We start from the raw sequence: 20,718 nt of genomic DNA on the forward strand, positions 1-20,718 counted from the left end.
CAAATGTAATTGTCGTGAAATTGCAACCAAACCCTGCGTGACTATTTCCTGTTTATCATGTAAGCGAGATGAGAGGCCCGCTGGCTAAACCATGTGAGAGCGACCAGGACAGAGGATACAGTGTTCAAACTCTAGAAAAAGAACAGACAGAGAGAGAGAAAAAAATCTTAGTCTCATATTTGGAAGAAGTCTTATAAGCGGATTTTCCTTTTTCTTAGGCAGGAAAGCATCCAAGCATACTGAAGCGGTAAGGAGTATCTTTTGTATCTAATATTTGTTGCTATGATACTTACCAGAGATGCATTATATTAGGTTAGATTAGATTATATTGTCAGTAAAATATACTAAATGTTAAATTATTTTTATGAGCTAAAACCCAGGATTTTGTGTTACACCACATGCAAAACAGTTTATATGAGCAAAGAACTTTATTATTATTATTTTAAAGAAACTTTATTCTTTCTAATCAATGCAACAACAGCGTGATGCGCTTCCACTTTTCCTGTAGGTGAATTTGAAACGTTGCAGTATGGTAACGTTGTCAGCACGTACACTGGGAGGCGCTCTTCGCGGTAGCGTCATGTCTATCAAGTCAAATAGCCTACTTGTCTGACAGCACAAAGATAATGTATAGGATAAAGAACCATCACTTTTCACTGAAACGTCCCACTTAGCGCCTGCTTTATTTAGCGTTGCCACTACTGTTTCTGGCGTTTTATAAAAGTGACAATCTGAGTTTTAAATTTAAAATACAATTTAGATATTATCGAGTCACACTAGTGGTAGTCGTAGTATTTTAATAAAATTTTAATTATCACTTGATTTTATATTTATGAGATAATGTATGTACAAAATACTTCATGTATTTTGTTTGTTTTCATGTCTATAATTTTATTGATAAAGTATCGTTGAGTGTTTACTTTCGCGATATGAGCCAAGTTGTCGTCGGTTTGCGGAAACGACGGAGAGTGAGACCTCTTCGCTCGCTACACTCTTTGATGTCCACGTCCCGTGGTGTCCGAGTCCTGCCGGCAGCGTCGCGCGCCCCTGCTTAGAGAAAACACACAGAGGAGGAAAACTTCATTGAAATGGCGGAGGGTTCGGCGACTCTCAAAGGCTTGCGAGCCCAAATGGGTGAGAACAGCGACGCATTAAGAGCGTGTATTTGAGATTCTCGACGTACTTCACTTTGTTTCGGAGACTTCGTGATGTTATCTACCAACTGTCTCCGCTAACCGGCGAATGCGTACATAGTAGCGTCGCGGCTAGCTACACTAGCTCTCTGCAGGGTTTAGCTGCTGGAAATGGACGCGGAAATTATGGATAAAAGTCAGCGAAACTTACTTTCATATGTTAACTAAGTGGCTTCATTGAACAGGGTTATTCAATTCTGAATCTTACGCTAACTATCTGATGCATACAAAGTTAGGCTGTGTCTGAACCTGCTTTAACATGAGGACTTTTTTTTTAACTTCTGTCGCCATCGAGCTATTACCGCTTTTATTCACATCGTCTTGTAAATGTGCATGGCATGGGCCTACCATGTGTCACAGTAATATCTACCCTCCACACGTCAATAACGTTCTGTTCCTCAAGAGAAAAATGAGCTGCCACATTTACTTTTTAATACACAATGTGTCGGTTGATGCTACTTTGTACAATGTGTAATTTTCTATTACCTATCCTCACTTTGCTTCGTACTGTATTTTAAGTGCGACCTCTTTGTAAGCAGAAGTCCATCGTTGGTCTCATTTGTTGACATATGGCATACCCCCCTTCATTCATGCATGGAAACTATAACAATGTGTGACCTGAATTTCGGATAAAGCTGGTGTCAGACAGAGGTCTGATAAAGATCTGCATCGTTCTGTACAATACGTAAAACAGTAACAACATGGCTGGTGTTGTTTTGATGCTCATTTTTTTAATGCTCCCTGCCGAATACTGTATAGGACGATTGCTATTTAATAAAACCAACACACTGCTCGCCATTCATCCGTCAGCTGCTTTCTTTACTGACTTGAGCATGGAAGCCGTGTCTGCATCTGCAGATGCTGTGAATACATGGCTTGTTTTGACTGGGACTGGAGTTTTTAGGGTAAAAGGGAGTTTTCTGCATACCCAGCATGGGTGTAGGCATGTGTTACTCCTGGCTGCAACACATTAACCGCTGATCTTTCTGTGAACTTAAACTTTTCCATTCAGCACTGTCAATCTGGAATTTACATCCACCCAATATTGTGGTTTTATGGAAGTATCCACAAAGCCCATTGTGAAGTGACCAGGCTGTGTGTGTGGAGGGAAGCAGTATCCTAAAGCGTGTGTCCTAATTTTCTGTGGCTTTGGTTGGATGGACGAAGATAAAATATTGTTAGGAATCTAGCCTTAGCACGTGGTGATTTCCACAAGAATGTAAGCGAGGTGGAAAACGTACCGTCATTACAAGAAAAGATTGCACCAGTACAAGTTACACAACTACCATTACATTGTATAAAGCATGAAAAATGATTCCTCATTTCACTGTATCTAGAAATACTGCCTGGTCTTTAGATAGCGCTAGATATATCAATCTTTTTTCCTGCTAATTAAAAATTGCTATACCAAATATGTCTATATTTTCATTGTATAAGCCAATCTGCATTTCCTAAAATAGTTTGAGCTAAAAAAAGTTCAATAATCATTACATAATTAATTCATATAAGTTGTAGGACTAATAAATGACAGTCTGTTTGCAGGTTCTTTTGAGGTCATAGGTCACCTTACATTTGCCGATTTGATGCAAATGCAATTGTCATCGATAAGATATTTGCGGCGGAGAGCCATTTGCCTGTTCATTTTCATTTTTCCTTTTTAAGCTTTGACAGGGTTTTAGCTGGCTTTACATGGTCGGAATATTGTTCAGGAAGTACCTCCCTGAATTACCAATGCCTGTCCGTGTTTGTGTGTCTGTATGCCTGGTGAGGTTTCTGCAGTTTCTGTAAATATTATCTGATGTGTCAAACATTATTTATTAGTCAAATTTGATTTAAAAAGAGTTTAAAAAGTAGTTTAAATCACACCGTTGTTTATTTTTTGTCTGCCAGTTACCTTTAAATGCCAAACATATTGGTTAATGAAATTTTCATAAGCTGTTGACACTGTGTGACTGTGAGTTAATTAAGATATTAACCTCATTTAATAGACAACAATAGATTGACGAGGTTAATGTAGATTGCTGTAGTGATAATACAGTTTTTCTAACAGCATCATCAGTTCTTTGTCTTTGTGTGGTTTTTATTTCCCTTCATGGAAAATGCTGCTCTGTTTTCAAAACCATTTCATGGGAAAGTAGAAACTACACAACAACAACAAAAAAAGGTCATTATTGTCGAGCACACTCTGACATTCTCTGTAAGGTGACATAGTTCACCTCTACCATGACGCTTCCTTTGGATGCAGCATCCTGCAACTTCTGCAAATAGCAAGAGCTTACCTTTGCATGACAAAGTCTGGAGTAATCCCAATGGAGATCTGGTGTGTGTGTGTGTGTGCGTGTGCGCGTGTGTGATCATGCATCAGCAGTGTTATCTTTGGAGCTGAAATGTTAAGCCATCAATGGAACTCCGTCAGTCACTGATGGCACAGATTGCTACTGTTTTCATACCAGCCAGACACTAGACTGTAGGAATGGACTGACCCTGGGAGAAACTGCTGTGCCATTTTGCAATTGCCACCGCACGCACACACACTTCCTGTATTACAAGCTGCTAATTTGCACCATGCCTCAAGGCTTGAATGAGTCTGCAAATTAAAGACAAGACCGATTGATTTGCTGTTTTACAAGTTGCTCTTTGAGCAGTAATGTCACCCCAATTAAAGGAAGCAGTTTTAGTGTACTTAGCATTGGATATATCTTTGTATCTGAACACGAATCATGATACGTAGTAAAGTCAGGCCAGCTTCCTCTTTAGCTTCTCTTTGTCTGGTCTGCAGTATGGTCATCAGATGGCCCTGTGGTGGTCTTAACTGCTGACTGAGTGGACTCTGCCTGGACTGCTTCATCCATTATTTATCAGGGGTTGGACAACCATGTGGCTCAAGTGGTTTTCATCCTTGTATGAATGAATATATTAATAATAAGATCCTTCTGTTTCTCCATCCCTTATTTGATAGTCATTTATGATATTTTCATTAAGTTTATTAACAATACGTGTTTCAACGGCAGTGGATATTCAACTGAGGCTCCTGAGTAAAGAAGTCAGAGTGATACATTTTCAGGTTTTAAACTTCAATGACCAAATGACTGCACAATAATCAAGATTTAACTAAGTAGGCGATGCACTGATCTTCAGATGGAAGCAGAAGGATAAGGCTAATAAGTGCATGTAGGCTGCCCGACTGTCGCTGTGTTCTCCATGCTCTTTGTCGCTGTTGTTTTGAGCCTTTCTATTTGCATGTTTGTTTTGTTCTTGTCTCTGCTCTGGCAAAAAGGTCTGTTAACCTGTTTGGAGAGATTCTTGTTCATCTAGGTCCTCAAATACTCGCTTCTTTGCTTAGAAAGGAGCCTTTTGCGGTTGTTTGGGCCTCTCATTACTTCGCTGCTTTCATTTGCAACATTTTCATGCTTGTCTTGTGAGGAGGAGATCATGAGGCTGACCAAGCATTTGCAACTTCTCAACTCTGACTTGGAAATGTCTCAATGTGAATTGAAGGTGACAGATTAAGGGATATCAGTTGTGGAATCTGGTAATGAAACTAGCTTCTTTCCCAAATTCTAACGATACTGTGGATTCTCTCAGCTTGTGGTGACATTTAAAATGATCATAACACTATTACCCGAGCAGCCAGTTTGAGCGCCAGCTTGAAAAATGCAGTCCGACTCCACATTTACTGAGAACTGATTAATTCCTTTATGTGAGCCAAGGTACCGAAGATCACTGCTTTAAGTGAATATCAGATTCAAAATATTTGCTTTTGAGTGGCTACCTGGTTCCTCAAGCTACCGTCTGTCAATTGAGTGGCTTAATATGTGCAAGTCTCCATGGTGATGAAAGGATGCACCGCTGTGGTTGGCTAACATCAAATCTTTAGAGTGCAATTCATTCTGAAGAGGTCCCTTGGACAAGGATCATTTCCTTCATAAACCGACAACACTTAAGGCCAACATCTGTCAGTGGAGAAAGTGTTCATTTTAATATGTTTCCAGCAGTAAAATGGGAGAGATGTTTTGACACCCCCCCTAAAATAATATTAGCTAAAGAAGATTGTGTGAGAGAGATTGTGTGTCAGCTATGAGGTTTGGTGAGGTTTTGTTTTTTTTAACAACATTGATGTTTTTCAACAACAGTAACTGGTAAAACTCTTAAGCTTTATTGTATTTTATTTATATGTTCTCCAAAACCTTTTAAAAAGACTGGACTCAACAAAGTCATGAATGTATTTTTGTACTTATCCAATTACAATTATTAGTCGTGAGAAGTGCTAATCTCAATCACTCACTGAGATGAGTAAGATCTTAGTTTTGAGTTTCTTCTGTAGTTGTAGCTCTCTGTTAACCCAGAGGTGCTGAACTACATTTGTGTTTTCCACAAAGGAATTATTATTACTGTTATTGATGGTGATGCCTTTCACAGGGCTTTTGCAGTTGTTAATCACTTGTTAATTAAATAAATGTCTGTTACATTTAATAGTCATATATTTTAAACACTTTCGTTATTATTGGCTGCAGCTTGCTTCACTAAACTGGGACAAAAGCAAAGTTGGATCCGGGAATATTGAAAGTGTGATCAGTGTCACATGGTTGACAATCTGTTTACAGCTATGTCAGCAAATCAGATGTGCTGAAATTACAGAAAAGAAGGAAAGCGACTCTGGATAAGGCTGAACCTATAGGACCGAGTGCTTGATTCTGCTCTTTAGTTTCCTTCCTCTGTGACACCAGATTTTGCTATTTCTTTTCAGAAAATGTTTTTGGCACAGGGAAAGTGACTCAACTTATGAGCTTTGCTGACATTAAAAAAAATCTTTCCAGCTCCAAGTGGAATTTTGTAAAGTAATCGTTTTCTGTTTCGTGCAGTATTCTCTCTCAATAAGAAACGAGTAAAAGATTAAATTAAAAAGGCCTTCTGCTGATCTTTTTTCATTAAAAACATAATTTTTCTTCAGCTGATCAACTCAGATTGAAAATATGTCTTCAATCTGCATTGTTGTGTTTCAAAGGTTAATTTTTTAAAGCTTGTTATACTGTCTATTAGAATAGACGTGTGATTTCGTTTTTTATTTCTCCCTGCTTGTGTGAGTGTGTGGAAAGCAGGGCAAACCAAAATGATTTTTTTTTTTTTTGAGACAAGTGAATAGATGGATTGTTCAAATCCATTGATGTTTCGAGAACAGTTATCTACGCCAAAGCAAATCAAAAAGATCAATGGTTGACTGAAATATGACCTGTTTAATTGTTGCTTTACTTGATACTTAAAAGCCTAAACTGAATCATTGTCCCTCTTTGTATGTAGTTGCAGCTGCCCAGGCCCAAGCTGAGGAGCGGCGCAGCCTGGCAGGAAACAGTCCAGGACCTACAGCAAACACACAGGCTAAACCTCAGGGGTGTCGACCAGGTAAATGATGCCACACCTTCACCTGACGGTTCTGCCCTGCTGCACTGTTGTCTTCTATAAGCTGAGGCATTTGACACGTCTCAGTCCATCTCCTCTCTGTCCTGAAGCCTTGGGTTATCATTTTTTAACATGTAACATTTATTATTATTGTTTGTTTGTTTTGTGGATTTACGATTTTGTACGCTTATTTTCAAAATTTTTGCACGACAGATAATAGTTAAATTGCTGTGGCAAATGAACACATTTTTGGTTTCACTCTGATCAAATAATATGCTAGGTATTGTTAAGATAATCTTATATTTACAGTTGCTTCTAGTGAAACAGACATACCTCATTTCTAAACTAACACTAGTTGTGTTGACCTGTCTTGCTTAAAATGCCTTCTAAGGCCCTTGAGAATGTTTATGCAAACCAGAAGCATTAAATATGTGTTACTTTCTTGTGTTTGGACAATTAGTTCAGTGACAGAACTTTGTATATCTGTCCACGCATGTCAGCAATTTCACATGCACACAGAGGCACTGAGGCTTACTATTAAAGTGGTGGTAGGAAGTGCATAGTCACGCTTGATAAAATAAGCTGTAATAAGACTCAGTGTTACTTTCTAAAACAGACTGATAGTAGAATAACGTCCAGATACAGGTAACATAAAGGTTAGAGACTCCATATATCGATTTGCTGAAATACTTTCCCAAACATGATTGCTTGCCACCATTCAAATCTATAATTACTCCCGTTTTCTTTTTACTTCTAACTAATTTCTCCTCTCCTGTCTACCCCAAGTGCCTTTCTCCATTTACAAACTCTTAATGGTACAGACCTCTGTTTCTCTCATCACTACCTGACACGTGTACATGACCTCGAGCAGTTGCATTTGCTGAACCGTTCTCGACCAAGTGTTGTTTTTGCTTGTAGTCATTGACGGTGCCGCACTTAGAATAGACGACCGTCTGCGAGTAGCTAAAGAAAGACGTGAGGAGGCAGAGAGACAACAAGGTAAGAGGCTGACCTTGGTTTGCAATTTTTGACAGCTTTCGAAATTATATTCCAAATGTAACTTGTTGATTGTTATGCAGTAAAAGACATTGATTGTATTCAAAATGGCACTGTAAAACAAGTTTTTCTTCCAGTATATTGCACACTGTCTTTTGCACACATGAAGCAGGATGTCTTTCTAATCTAACAGTTATTTGCTTTCAGCTTTGCGTGATTCTCAAATCATGGAACGTGAGCGCAAAGCCAAGATGCAAGTGGAACGGCAGTTGGAAGAGCGTCAGAAAAAGGTTGTGGAGCAGCGGAAGAAGGAGGAGCAGAAACGAATAGCTGTGGAGGAGAAAAGGAAGCAGAAGCAGGAAGAAGAAAAGGTACACAGCAATTACACTCCTACATGTGGTAGAACTTTGCTATGAAAATTCATGTAGTCTGTCTTATTTGTGTTTTGCATGTTGTCTCTTTAACGCAAATCTCTGAACTAGAGTCAAGAAGGTGTGGGTGATATTTTGATTTACAGGAGCACTATGAGGCAGTAATGAGACGCACATTGGAACGTAGCCAGCGGGTGGAACAGAGACAGAAGAGGTGGTCCTGGGGTGGACTGTCTACAGACTCAGATGGACGGGGAGGTAAAGGCTTTTTATATGTTTTGAATCAACACACTGGTTAAATATGGTAGATCTTAGGTGACGACATGCACATAGACAAAACAATTATAATGTTGCCAACCATACCGGTCTTTTTTTAAATGGTGTAATACTGTTCATTCTGTCATTTGATCATTTGAAAGTCTTATTTTTGCGACTGAATGTGCTGCTTATGTCTTTTGCTGAGTGTTGTTGACGCCTCGGCAAATAATGAATTTTAGCAGCGTGTTTTTCAACATTGTTTGCTGGGATGTTCCTCCTCCTCGTCACTGTCTCCATCTTCCCTGAGAGGTTTGTTTTCCCACAGGAGATTCTGATGCCAGTGCCTCATCTCCAGTAGCTATAGTAATCTCTCCAGCTTCCCCCGACAAGCCACTGAGGAGTCGACAAGGTTTTTATAATTTGCCCACCGTTGTAGCTGCACAGCATGGACTGGCACTATGGCACAGTAGTCTTGGTCACCTTTTCCTTCTCACGCAAGCACCCCCTTTTCTTTATATGCTAACACCAGCAGTATTCGGAACTGCCAATTGCTCTGAATGTTGTTTGAGCTTGCTGGGCATTTTGGGCTTTCCAGGATATACTGGTGAATTTAAAGATGCTAAATGCCACTTTATATAATGACTGTGGAGCCTGGATTGTCGATGATCTGAACTGGTAAATGTCTTGTTGAATGTTTGGGATGTCTGAGCTGCTGACTAATTGCTGTGTTGACTTTGAAATATTGTTGCTGGGACCGTGCAGTATGCACATTGCCTTGTTTGACATGACATTACATATGGTCCATATGTAATGTTTTCTAACCAAGTGTGATTAGTCAGATCAATTTAGAAATGTAGGTATTTCATAAACCCTTGTTTTCGTAAACCCTTACTCCCCTCCTCCCCTGGCTAGCCTCCTGTGTAAACCCATCTCCCATGTCTGCCTTTCCTCCTCCCCATTAGTGGACAAGCGCTCTACATCCACCATGAACCTGAAACAGCCTTCAGAAGCTAACATCAGTAAACGCTTGTCCTCATCCTCTGCTACCCTCATCAAATCTCCTGACAAAAGTAAGTCCTCCACTCCTACCCATCCTTCCGTAGCCTCCTACTTTGCCTTCCAAATGTACCCACACCCTGTCCCTGTTGACCTCATAAATATTGTATTCTGTGTTATCATGTTTACATAAGTTAATTTTAGCCATGTAGATGACTGTCCCAGGCAGTGAAAGTTTAGGCTTTATAGTTTTGTTTTTCAGATTTGTTGAAGTAATTCTTATATTTATATATTTAGGTTCTCTTTATCATTCATTAAGAGCTTGTTTTTTATGTTTTAATAGTTTTTTAATGGTATTTCTGTGCTACCTGTCTTTCACTAATTATTTTTTTTTTCATTCAGGCTTATAAATGCATAACCAACTGTTCAAAATACTGACCTGAAAATTCCCCACTGGGTGTTTCATCACTGTCTCTCAGGTTTTAAGTCAAGGAGTTCGTCTTGTAACCGGTTGCCTAGTAATGGCAAAGCTGCTCAGGCCACTAAGGAAGATGACAAAAAGCTTCAGGTGGAACAGACAGGTGGAGAATAAGATCTCATCATTTTACAGTTTTTATCCTAAATAATGCTCAATAATGCAGAACAACCGCCTTTGTCCGCTGTTCATTCATTGATAAAACATAAGTAGTAGGTTTATACAATTTATTTAAATCACATTCAGTAAGTGTTCAAATATTTTTATGATGTCGATATTTATTCAGGTTTCCACATTTTGCATAGGTCATGCCAAAATATTCATACTCCTTTACGTGTTCTCTTTTATTGCATAACATTATTGAATTTGTTCATAGAATATATTTTAAAATCAAAGCAAAAAAAAAAAATAGTGCATCTTTATTGTTTGGATTTTAGGTTCAACATTTGCTGCAGTTAAACCACATGACCAATTTACCCGAAACACAACTTACATTGATTGGAAACTTAAGCGTGACTCTAAAATTACTGCGCTATAATGCCTTCGCTCTCATGTCTGTAGGCCACTCCCTAAAGAAGAGAAGTTCGTCGCTTACACGAGTAAGTGTGGGCAAAGCACAGACCCCAGCCAAGACTGATAAAGGGACCACAGATGATCAAGGTTGCTAGCATGATCAGTGAATTGTCATAGCCTCACTCGGCATAATTCGATTTAATTTACTGGCATGTTCTAATCTTAACAGCTTGCTAATATGAAATCAGCCTGATTTCGTTTAACACATGTATATTTGACCGATTCGGGGATTGCTGAGCTCATGTTTCAGGCTGGGCAGTCTTCACTATCTTCTCTGCTCAATAACATTTCAGTTTTATTCAGCTCACAACCATGTGATTTGGGGGCGACATTGTTTTGCATTGAAACCCCTCAGCTGCCGGCTCGCCACTTCAACGCTTCGCTAACTATTTTATTCATATCTGCGCTTGGTTTTGTCTCACAGCTCTCCATCTTTGGTGATTCACTCCGATTGACTGGCTTGCTACATGTTTGCTTTAAATGTTTGTCAGTCATGTGTCTTGCTATCCTCAAGCCCTTAGCATTTGTTTTAATCCAGGAATCCAGTCTCTGACTAACTCTTGTCTTCAAGTATACATTGTGTTCTTATTCCCCAGATTGTTGACCGTCTTTCTTCCTTGCTGTGTTTCTGTGGTGGTGTCAATGACACCCCTTCAGACACCAGCTAGAAAAAAAAATACCACCACCGCAATACATGTTATTTTATCTGATGTAGTTGACGTTATTATTGTAAACTATTATATGACTCTTGAACAAAAGCAGAAACGGTGACATTCATTGTTAGCCGTTAGAGTAACCACATCATCCTCATCTTATTCACAATTTCATGGCAGAAACTAAAGGTCTCCCTTCTCACAGTCACTTGGCCTTTCACCAGTGGTATTCGGCTGGGCTCCCTCTGTGTCTCTCTCCTACCCATAGCATTCCTTAACTGTCTGTGGAGTTCACTAATGGTTTGTTTTTCCCCCAGTCAGCACATCTCCCTATGCCTCCAGGAACCATTGATTTTTACCTCAAATGTCCTCCTGATCATCCCAGACCATCAGTCTTTGGTGTGTCTCAGTGCTCTTCTGTGGCGTGTTTCATGCAACGCCATGAACTTGCTAAAATGTGACATTGATTAGGATGATGATGGGAACATTTACTTCCAGAATACTGAGACATCACCCTTGATCTTTGTGTCTATCCTGTTGGTTAAATCACATGGTGACTTTTCTGAATTGCATTGACCCCCAACACTCTCCCTCCTTTGTTTTGTCTTCCCCGTTCTTGCCCTCTTTCTTCTCTCTTTGGCCTTGTGCAAAATTTCGGGTGCTTTATTGGCCATGTAGCTCGCAGGCCACCGGTGAGCACTGTGGATGGAGGGCTCCTTAGTCGCCTGCTCACTCCCACCCAGGCCTCAATAGCTAGGAGCAAGAGTGCCGCTGCCCTTTCTGCTGAAGGAACAGATGCTCCAGGTAACCTCCAAGTAGGACATCCTGACCGAGAGGAAGCTGCAGTAGACGTTTAGTGAACCAATTTTAGAAAGCCTCCTCATTTTTGGCAGCAGCATACAGTCTTGGCCAAAAGATTAGGACCACCCTGGAAAGCCAGCAAAAGAGTGTACATTTTAACCACTATTTTAATGCATGTTTTAATCCTATAGAAAGACACCTTGTCAAGCTACGTGTGGCTACCATGTCGCATAGAAAGGAAGCATGCTTGATACCTGTTCAAATGCCACTATGAAATGAATGAATCCATCAATGCTCTTTTATTTGAGAGCATTGTGCCGTCCAGTGTTTTTACTGTTGTCGACTTTCCAGATATTTAATAACTTGGTCCATCAAGTTTGATGCAGCTTATGTCCCGTTGTCTGACATGTTGCATGGATTTGTCAACATTAAACAAATACAAGGTCCTTTATTTTTGGCCAAGGCTGTATGTCCTGATAGGTAATCAGTTTTATTATGTCAAAAGTTCTAATGCTGCGGATGGTTTAAGTCATACCAATGCTGAGTTGCTCATTTTTTCAATTTAATCTCGCATTCTTAACCTATTTACTGAAGTTTGTTAGACAAGCTGTCTCTATATGATGGTACCTATAAAAACATTTTTAATTTTGCTTATACACTTTGTTTGTGATGCCACTTTGAGTCTTCTGAGATATAATGTCTTCTTTTTAAATTGAGTGTTCATTCCAAATTCCTATTATATTCAATGTTTTGATTTTTTTTTTAATGGTAGTGTCTGTACTTTATTGTTATGATTCAAACTATTGTTAATTAGACACTTGTCAGTATGTATTTTATTGTCCAAAAATATTCGTCATGGATTGTGTGTTTGAGACAGCAACTGTCTCAAACACACATTCCCCGATTCTGCTGTTGAGCGTCAGCTGAGCCGATCTCAGCACAGTTGGCAGCTAGTGTTTTCTGTGCATCCGAGGAGTCACAGGTTCACGCTGAGAGATTTGCCTAAGCTGCTTACCTGCCGCGTCTTGTTACATCAGAATGAGAAGGGGGTGCTGTATCACTGGTTCTGGTAGCCTGATACTTGCCTTTGTTTTGTTTTTGTTTTTTGGAGGGCAGGGCATTTATGCCCATGCTATATATTCTTTGACTGAAATAGTAACAGCAGTTTGAATAATTCAATGTAAAATTAGTTTGGCTTCATTAAAACAAGAACTGTTAACGCTTTGCACACTGTTAACCATTTTCCTTGTTAGCTAATGTTCTAGGAAAGGTGAAGACCAGAATGTAAAAATGAGTTGGTAACAAAATAGGGTGCAAATTATCACATGATTAAATTGTTAAGATATCACGGTGAAAACTAGTGCTCACAAGATTATGATTCAGTGTTTCAATGGGTTTAGTAAATTGGTAATGTGTTCAAGTATGTATCCCTTCTGAGTTAATGTATTTATTTCTTTTTTCGCATTGATTTTTGCACTAATTGAATGAGCAAAGTTGAAGCGGCCAGTTGTGGCCCGGGGGCAACACAAAAGCCCTCTATAATCCAGACACTGATTTTCGTTTATCATCCAACAGAGTCAAAGAGTTTTGATCACTGACTCCACCGACCGGCCATTACCAACCCATTAGCACCCATTGATCCAAGGCTAAATATAACCCTTGTGGAAACGTGACACATCTGCAGCGATACCATGCAGTGTTTCAAACTCAATTTAGGATGAAGTCAGGACACGCATCTGTGGAAAACAGAGAGCTGTGGTGGATTTTTGGTACTTGTTCTTAGTGGTGTATATATATATATATATATATATATATATATATATATATATATATATATATATATATATATATAAAAACCTGTTCATGTTGTTTCTGTAATGTTCTGTAATAACCCTACTAAAACTTAGATGGTTTGTGTGTATCACTGAAGTGGTATTGTCTCTTGTCTTGCTCGCCTTTGGCTCTGTGTTTGGTGTGCTGGGTGGGGGGGGTTACACCTGTGGGTTATCAAAGGTTTTATTTCTTGCTGTAAACCTACCTTAAAGTATAATATGAGGCTTTTGCTTGCCAAAATGCTGCTTACCTTACAAATCACCTTTTTTTTTTTTTTTTTTGCTCTTGTCCCCTCACAAAACCTCTCCTGCCTTTTCTTCACACCATCACCTCTACATCTCTCCTTGTATTTCTTCTCTCTTTTAACTTCACGCTTTGCCCTGCTTTTGCTGCTTCTGCCTGACCTGGCTGCTAATTGGTTGTGCCCCGCTGGCCCTGCGATGAACGTGTCCTTTACCAGAGTGTCAACTGTGTCCTCGCTCAGCCTCAGCAAGCCCTCTTCACCCTCCTCGTGGACCCGTCCGAAGCCGCAGTATTGATCGGCAACAAAAAACGGGTATGACGACCTCTGTGTCAGCTGACGGGGCCCTGAGTGCTTCACTGGTGAGAATCTTTATTTTACTATTTTGTATTACAATGTATTCAATGGCATGTGCAGGGCTTTGTTTTTCATGAACCCTTCTGATCTAATTTGCCTTTCAAAGTACCGGACATGGATGATAGTCCTTACCTGCTACAACTTTCCTCCCTTGAAAGTATTCTCCCTCAGTTGCTGTTACAGCCTGCATCCTTCTCACTGCCAGCCTCCTCCGTCTCGTGCTGTCAAAGAAGCCTTTCACTGCCACAAAGTGATCCACAGTGGCCTGATTATGCGCACCGATCAGGCCATGCAGCGCTGACCCCACCCCACACTTGGGGCCTAATGTTAACACTTTTGATTTTCCAGCTAATTGTTTCATTCTTTCACTCGTACAAAGGTCCATGTAGCCATTCTTCAGAAACAGTATTGTGCTTATCATTTAGTCATGCCATGAAATCAGGTCAGCTGAGCCGGGTGCCTGCTTTACTATTAGCTTGAGTTAGTGGGAATCTTAACAAGTTGACAGTGTATGAAGGAAACATGCTCTGCTTATCTATTAAAAGCAACTTGTATAATCTGTATCACTTTTGACAGGGAACATCATGGTGGCTTGGTAAATTAAAATGGAGACATACATGCTGATAAACACATGGAGCATTAGAGTAGTGCAGGATTGACAACCGTCTTGATGCGACCAACTACTAAAAAACCTACATTCTTTAATAACTCAGCCCCCTGCTGTTAAATCATTATCTATCTTCATTTAAAAAATATTTTTCTCATCCCTTCGTGTTCATGTTACGTGGAATATGTAATTTCTAATTATGTCACTAATCTTAATGAGCCTGTTACACTCTATTGTATAGCAATGTTTCACATAGCTTCATGATGTAGTCCATATTTTGAATTCCGTCTCTTGTTTTTTTCTTTCTTGCCAATCCACAGAGCAAGCAAGACAAGCAGGTTTCGTCTCCTGGGAGGCAACGTCCCCCGTCACCATCTATTCCTTCGACTCGCAACCGCTCGCCGTCTCCTGCGCCCAACCCCGCTCCAAAGAGAACTCCATCCCCAAATACAGCAAAGTGAGATGTTCATTTTGAGTGCACTGCTTTGGTTTTGATGACCACACACTTAGTGATAAAACAAACTTTTACAGGCAGAGTTCTAAAACACGTCCACCCTCGCCGGGGGCTGCGAAGCAGCGTCCACCATCACCACAGACAGCTTCTGCTAAAACTCCACCCATCCCAAAACCTGCTCTGACCCCAACAGGACCTTTACGCAAAAGGGACTCAAAGTCCAAGGAAATGTTTTCCACACCTCCTAGTGCTCTGACATCTTCTGAGAGCAGCAAGTCCAAAGAAAAAGATGGTGAGTCCTACTCTCCGTATTAAGCACATGTATCACAAAAATAATTCATTTAATCATTTATTTATTTATATATGATGTATCATGTGTAATCAACACTCAACACACATTGATTTTTAGAATATCTTCAGACTGGGCAAACAGTTTCCCATCAAGTATAGCACCTTCATATAAATGGATGTTTTCATTCTTATCACTTTGAATGTGTGGTATTGGCTCTTCTCGTTGGCTGGCTATAGCTTTAACAGCCGTAGTCAGCTGACACAGTGTAATAAGTCATCCCTAATATTTGCTTAGACAGATCATTATGCAGGTAACCAGGATGTTTGCTCGAGTGGAAACGTTCTAGTCAATTTAAAAAAAATGAAAGCTTATCAAAACACATTTGTAAAAGCAAGAGAAGCATAAGTGATGTTCTTTACTCATGCACCGACGAACAATGAAACACAGCCTGTAGTTCAGTTGGTTTATTAGCCATCACAGTATAAGATTTATATCTCTGAAATAAATCAATGGCGTGTCGATCATTGCGTCTGATTGTCTTGTCAATGAACAGGGACGTGTGTGTGCGTGCGTGTCTCTATTTGTTTTGCAACGTGGCAGCTGCTCAGCTTGCAGTAAATCTCAGTGGAGCAGGAGACCTATTAACACTCAGCTGGTGTCACATCCTGTTAGTGAGCTAAGGTCACGGACACTGCCACCTCCTGGACAGAATTTGACACACAGCAAATATTGGACTAAACTTGACACGGTGAAATGTATTTAAATAAATATTTTTGGATTTAATTGTCAGTCAGCATCATATATGAATTGTTGATGTACCTGCTGAACATTCTGGCTTCTTATTGAAACCATTCATGTAATTATTAAGTTTAGTTTCTTCCTCGTTTAAATAAATTCCAGAACACATCAATGTGAAGTTACTGAAAAAGATGATACATTCTGCATTGCGTGAGAGTTTCTAACATTTACTTGACCCGCTGCAGCAATAAGGCCTTCTTCATGTATAAATATATTCCAAAATAGCTTGTGTTGTGACATATAAGGTTTAAAAAAATCACCTTTGTGCTGCTCAATCCATCTTGGGCCCTAGTGTCTTCTGAAGTCTGCAAACATTCAAATTGATTCTGTCGATTGTTTTTTTTAAGTATCTGAAATTGCTCCTTGTCTTTCAGATTCCAAATCCAGCGTGGGCACCAACTCTGCCTCAGAAGCAGCCAAGATGTTGGCAGAGAACCGCAGGCTGATGCGAGAACAGAAGGAGAAAGAAGAGCAACTCAGGTTACAAAGGGAGGAAGAGGAGAAGTGAGTCTTTGTTTTAATATGGAGTCTTGTGCTTGAACTGCAGCATGTGAAGTTCAAGGGCTAATTCCTCTCCTAGGGCGCGAAAGGAAGAAGAGAAGCGTTTAGCTGAGGAGGCTCGGCTGAAACGCCTGGAGGAGGAGAAGAAACTCGAGGAAGAAAGGAAGTTGAAGGAAGAAGAAGATGCACGTAAAGCAGAGGAGGAGCGGGTGAGATTGGCGGAGGAGGAGGCGCTTAAACAGGCGGAACTTCAGAAAGAGCGTGAGGAAGCCGAGGCCAAAGCTCTGGAGGAGGCGGAGAGAATCAGGCAGGAGCGAGACCGGATCATGCAGCAGAATCAGCAGGAACGCATGGAAAGGAAGAAGGTGTGACCAGGGATTATTGAAGCATCTGATTTTGAGTCCTAAAACCCAGGCTTTACTCTTTTAGAGAATTGAAGAAATAATGAAGAGAACTAGAAAAGGGGACCAAGGTGACTCGAAGGTGAGCCCTGATATGCAGTCTGTGGGTCTGAATAGTGGATGGTACATATTTCTTTTCTGACTGTTCAGAGAGACGATGACAAACTGCAAGATGATGAAGAGGATGAGGATGATGCAGTTGATGATGATGTTGTGGACCCAGTCAACTCTGAACCAAAGGGTATTTGTTCTTTCCTTTCCCAAGTTTTTTTTAGCTTCACTTTTTTTCTGTGGAACTTGACACGATTCTGACATTTTTCCAACAGTTGTTGATGAAGAGCACACTGGTGACACGATCACAGAGGACAACAAAGATGAGTTTCCCCTGGCCTCCGGTGAGCCTGTGGAGGAGAGGGAGGAGCCGCTGGGCAGTGTGAATGGAAAACCAGAGTCGGATGACAAGGAAAATAACAACGGCGTGCAGCATGGGGACAGCCAGGCCGACAGGTACAAGTGGAGGTCGACACAAGCCGACTTGAAGTCAACGTTACTTCACCTACCCACTGCTTTGAATTCGCTCCTCTGTCTGCCTGCATGAATTCAGACAGTTCAGTAAAAACGTAGGACGAAAAGACCATATGCAATGGAACAAACATTTTGGTTGGAAATTTTAAAATGCATATAATTAGTGTAAAGATTCACTCTGACAATTGCGTGTGTATTTTATTTCCTCAATTTGACTTGTAGTTCAAAATCACATTGAGTTATGTGACCCATTTATTCTAAAATTATGAAGATTAAACCCCTGAGCACAGAAAAAAAGTTCATTTTATCCGCATATTTTATCATTTTTGATTATCTTCTAATCAGCTGACATGTATTTTTGTTGCCGTCGCTGACACGAATGATGGTAAAAATTCAATTTCTGAAAGTACATTGCATCTGCACAGTCAGACAACAGGGGTCACCAAACTCTTCCAGAAAGAGCCACAGTGAGAGCTCATTGGTTAAGCTGTGTGTGATTGATGTGGTTGGAGAAATAAAAAAACCCACAGCGATCTCGTCCCTTTCTGGCACAGTTTGGTGGTAAATATCCAATTGAAGTCTGTAAAGTTATTAGTCCAAATAACTTAAGAAAACCTTATCAATAACTGTATAAAATCTCTTTTAGAGTAAACAAGTTGCTGTTGGCCTGTCAGTTGTATTTGGTGTGACGTGTGTTGAAAAACAAGACTTTGCTTGTTGTTATGTCTTGCTGTTAAAGGAGTAATATTTAAATGTAGTTACCAGATGTATGAAATCTGAATGGTATTTTATTCATTTGTCCTGAATGTGGGAGGAAGTTTGAATTGTTGGTGTGCTGTCCCTGGTTTCAGCCCGGTGCCAATGGGCCGACTGGTGGAAGGTTCAGACTTCCTGAATGAGCAGGATCCAGCCAATGTGGTGTCAGGCCTGAACGGCAAGTCTAACCAGTGGAACATTGAAGAGTTGATCGAGCACAACGTGCACTCTAAGTCCCGCCCGCTCATCGAGACAGACGACTGCAACCAGGTCTTGATCGACTGTGACGCTCCAGACGGAACCACGATGGCCTTCGAGGAAAAGGACGCCCCAGTCAGTACACTGCACTCTGCAAACCAGCCCATAGAAGCCATGCCAGGTGAAGAGCCGCTCTGACTGTTGTTTTATCGCCAAAAGCTGCGATGAATTCCACCTCTTCCTTCTTTCTTCCAGAGATTTGATGCTGTGAGCCTGCGCTCCGCACTGTTGCACTGGCGGAGTTCATATCCAGGTCCTTTTAAGTGTGATTTCCCCTCCAACAACCCGCCCCTCTTTCTTTTCCACGTTATTCCAGAAAGAGTAGCACAAGGTGAAGTGGAGTGTAGAACACCCTGAGTGCAGAAATCCAGCTCCCTACAGGAGCCACACAATGTTCAAGTTCAATAAAGTCTGCAAAGCAAAATACTTCAGGGATGTTCCAGTTTACTGTTAGTCGACATCCAGTTTCCTGTTTCTAGTTTCTTTCAAATTTGTGCCCCGTTTAGTTCCTTTTTTTTATGTTTTCGTTGGGTGCGTCATTGTAATTTATTATTTTTGGCTTCTGTGGCACTGTAATTATTAGGCTTAGTTTCTTCCTCTTGTTTAAATAAATTCCAGGACACGTCAATGTGAAGTTACTGAAGAAGATGATACATTCTGCTCAGTTTTGCATGAGAGTTTCTAACAGTTACTTGACCCGCTGCAGCAATAAGGCCTTGTTCATGTATAAATATATTCCAAAATGGCTTGTGTTGAGTTTTTGTTTGGCTTTTTGCTGCAAAAGTCCGTTGTAGTCAACACACTTTTGTTACATACGCTGCTTGGCATGTAGGGGGCGCCGCAGGCTGCCGTATCTGCTCAGTCAATTCTCACGCAGTCGGTCATTGACGTGGCGTCATAGAGTTTTATGGTTTACATGTGTACATAGATGACATGCTTACTTTTGTTCAGGCAAGGCTCCAGCTGGTCCCCGCACCGCTCACTCTAACTTGACGTTTTCGCCGTTTTTCTGTCTCCGTAAATTAAACTAACCCGATCTGACCCACTCACCCTTGAACCTCTCAACACATCAGCTGCTATTAAATGCGTTTCAGCTGTTTTTATAGGCTGTTTATATATAGAAAACACATTTCTACATCTATTTAAGTGTCTTTTGTTTGTGTAAATAATCAGTATTAGAGATTGAAGCCATAATTAGGGTGGAGTGGTGTCATGAAGTGGACGGCTGAAGTTGCATTCTATAGGTTTGGACTGGAGGGGCCAAGTGAGGGACGTCTTTTGTTTGATCTTAAAGCTTAAATTTTCACCCCATCGAAGGGCAATTCTTTAAACTTCAAAAAATATATATAGAAAAATAATCTCCAAGTAAAAAAAATGGGTTACTTCTTGAGCTCACATTTACATCTTCTGTTCCATTTCTCGTGTTGCATTTAGTGTTGAGCTCAGTACTGTGACTAGTGTTTCCAGGCAGATTTTAACATTTCCGATGCTTGGATTCTCCAAGCAAGAGTTTGAGGACTTGAACAATGGCCTTGTTCTTTACTACCTTGATGAGAAATACTCTGTGTTGTTCAAGCCACCTGCTTCCGCTGACTAGTGGTCGCTGACAAGTGGCTTTTCTCAAACCAAAATGAAACCTGGACCTCATTCAAGAACGGATGACTGAGCGTTTCACCTCCCACTCGCCTCAACCTTTTTCTCACGTCAGGTTGGCCTCCTCTTTCGCTCTGTCGCATCAACAAGGACGCGTGTCCTTCTCAAAGGTCTATCACAGTAGTATAGCACCGTGCCTTAGATGGAGTCTAGTGTTTTAAATGGTTTAACTGTTTACTGAAGAACTTTTGTCCTTACCTCGGCCTTGACAATCAGTCCACCTAACCAGGGCAACGGCGCGTGTGTGTGTGTGTGTGTGTGTGTCTGGAAATGTGATCTGTTCTGTAAATATATCTAAAGTGTACTGAGATGAAACTGTTAATAAAGTC

General features: G+C 40.5%; 1 protein-coding gene across 21 annotated transcripts; it reads left to right on the top strand.

The window, feature by feature from the left end:
* The first annotated feature begins 94 nt into the window (after positions 1-94).
* Positions 95-20,710, top strand: map7d3 (MAP7 domain containing 3). 21 transcript variants are annotated; one of them, XM_053879116.1, is made up of 20 exons: positions 95-247; positions 6,492-6,593; positions 7,509-7,589; positions 7,794-7,957; positions 8,104-8,215; positions 8,541-8,624; positions 9,178-9,285; positions 9,691-9,792; positions 10,248-10,346; positions 11,591-11,716; positions 14,007-14,149; positions 15,072-15,208; positions 15,283-15,497; positions 16,670-16,799; positions 16,876-17,161; positions 17,226-17,279; positions 17,348-17,438; positions 17,524-17,704; positions 18,574-18,857; positions 18,932-20,710. In XM_053879116.1, exons 4-20 carry the CDS (start codon positions 7,814-7,816, stop codon positions 18,937-18,939), a joined length of 2,304 nt encoding a protein of 767 aa, XP_053735091.1. In that variant the 5' UTR covers positions 95-247; positions 6,492-6,593; positions 7,509-7,589; positions 7,794-7,813; the 3' UTR covers positions 18,940-20,710. The 21 variants fall into 21 exon arrangements, with proteins under 21 accessions (XP_053735091.1, XP_053735078.1, XP_053735080.1 ...); XM_053879103.1 differs by lacking the exon at positions 95-247 and adding an exon at positions 981-1,134; XM_053879105.1 differs by lacking the exon at positions 95-247 and adding an exon at positions 981-1,134 and having other exon boundaries at positions 14,031-14,149.
* The last annotated feature ends 8 nt before the right edge of the window (positions 20,711-20,718 follow it).

Source organism: Synchiropus splendidus, chromosome 11 (assembly GCF_027744825.2).
Source record: "Synchiropus splendidus isolate RoL2022-P1 chromosome 11, RoL_Sspl_1.0, whole genome shotgun sequence".
Lineage (NCBI taxonomy): Eukaryota > Metazoa > Chordata > Actinopteri > Syngnathiformes > Callionymidae > Synchiropus > Synchiropus splendidus.

Coding starts and splice junctions, on each gene's coding strand:
- map7d3 (XM_053879103.1), top strand. CDS start 1,089: ATGGCGGAGGGTTCGGCGACTCTCAAAGGCTTGCGAGCCCAAATGG. Junction 6,594..7,508: donor ACCTCAGGGGTGTCGACCAG/GTAAATGATGCC, acceptor TTTTGCTTGTAG/TCATTGACGGTGCCGCACTT. Junction 17,439..17,523: donor AGTCAACTCTGAACCAAAGG/GTATTTGTTCTT, acceptor TTTTTCCAACAG/TTGTTGATGAAGAGCACACT.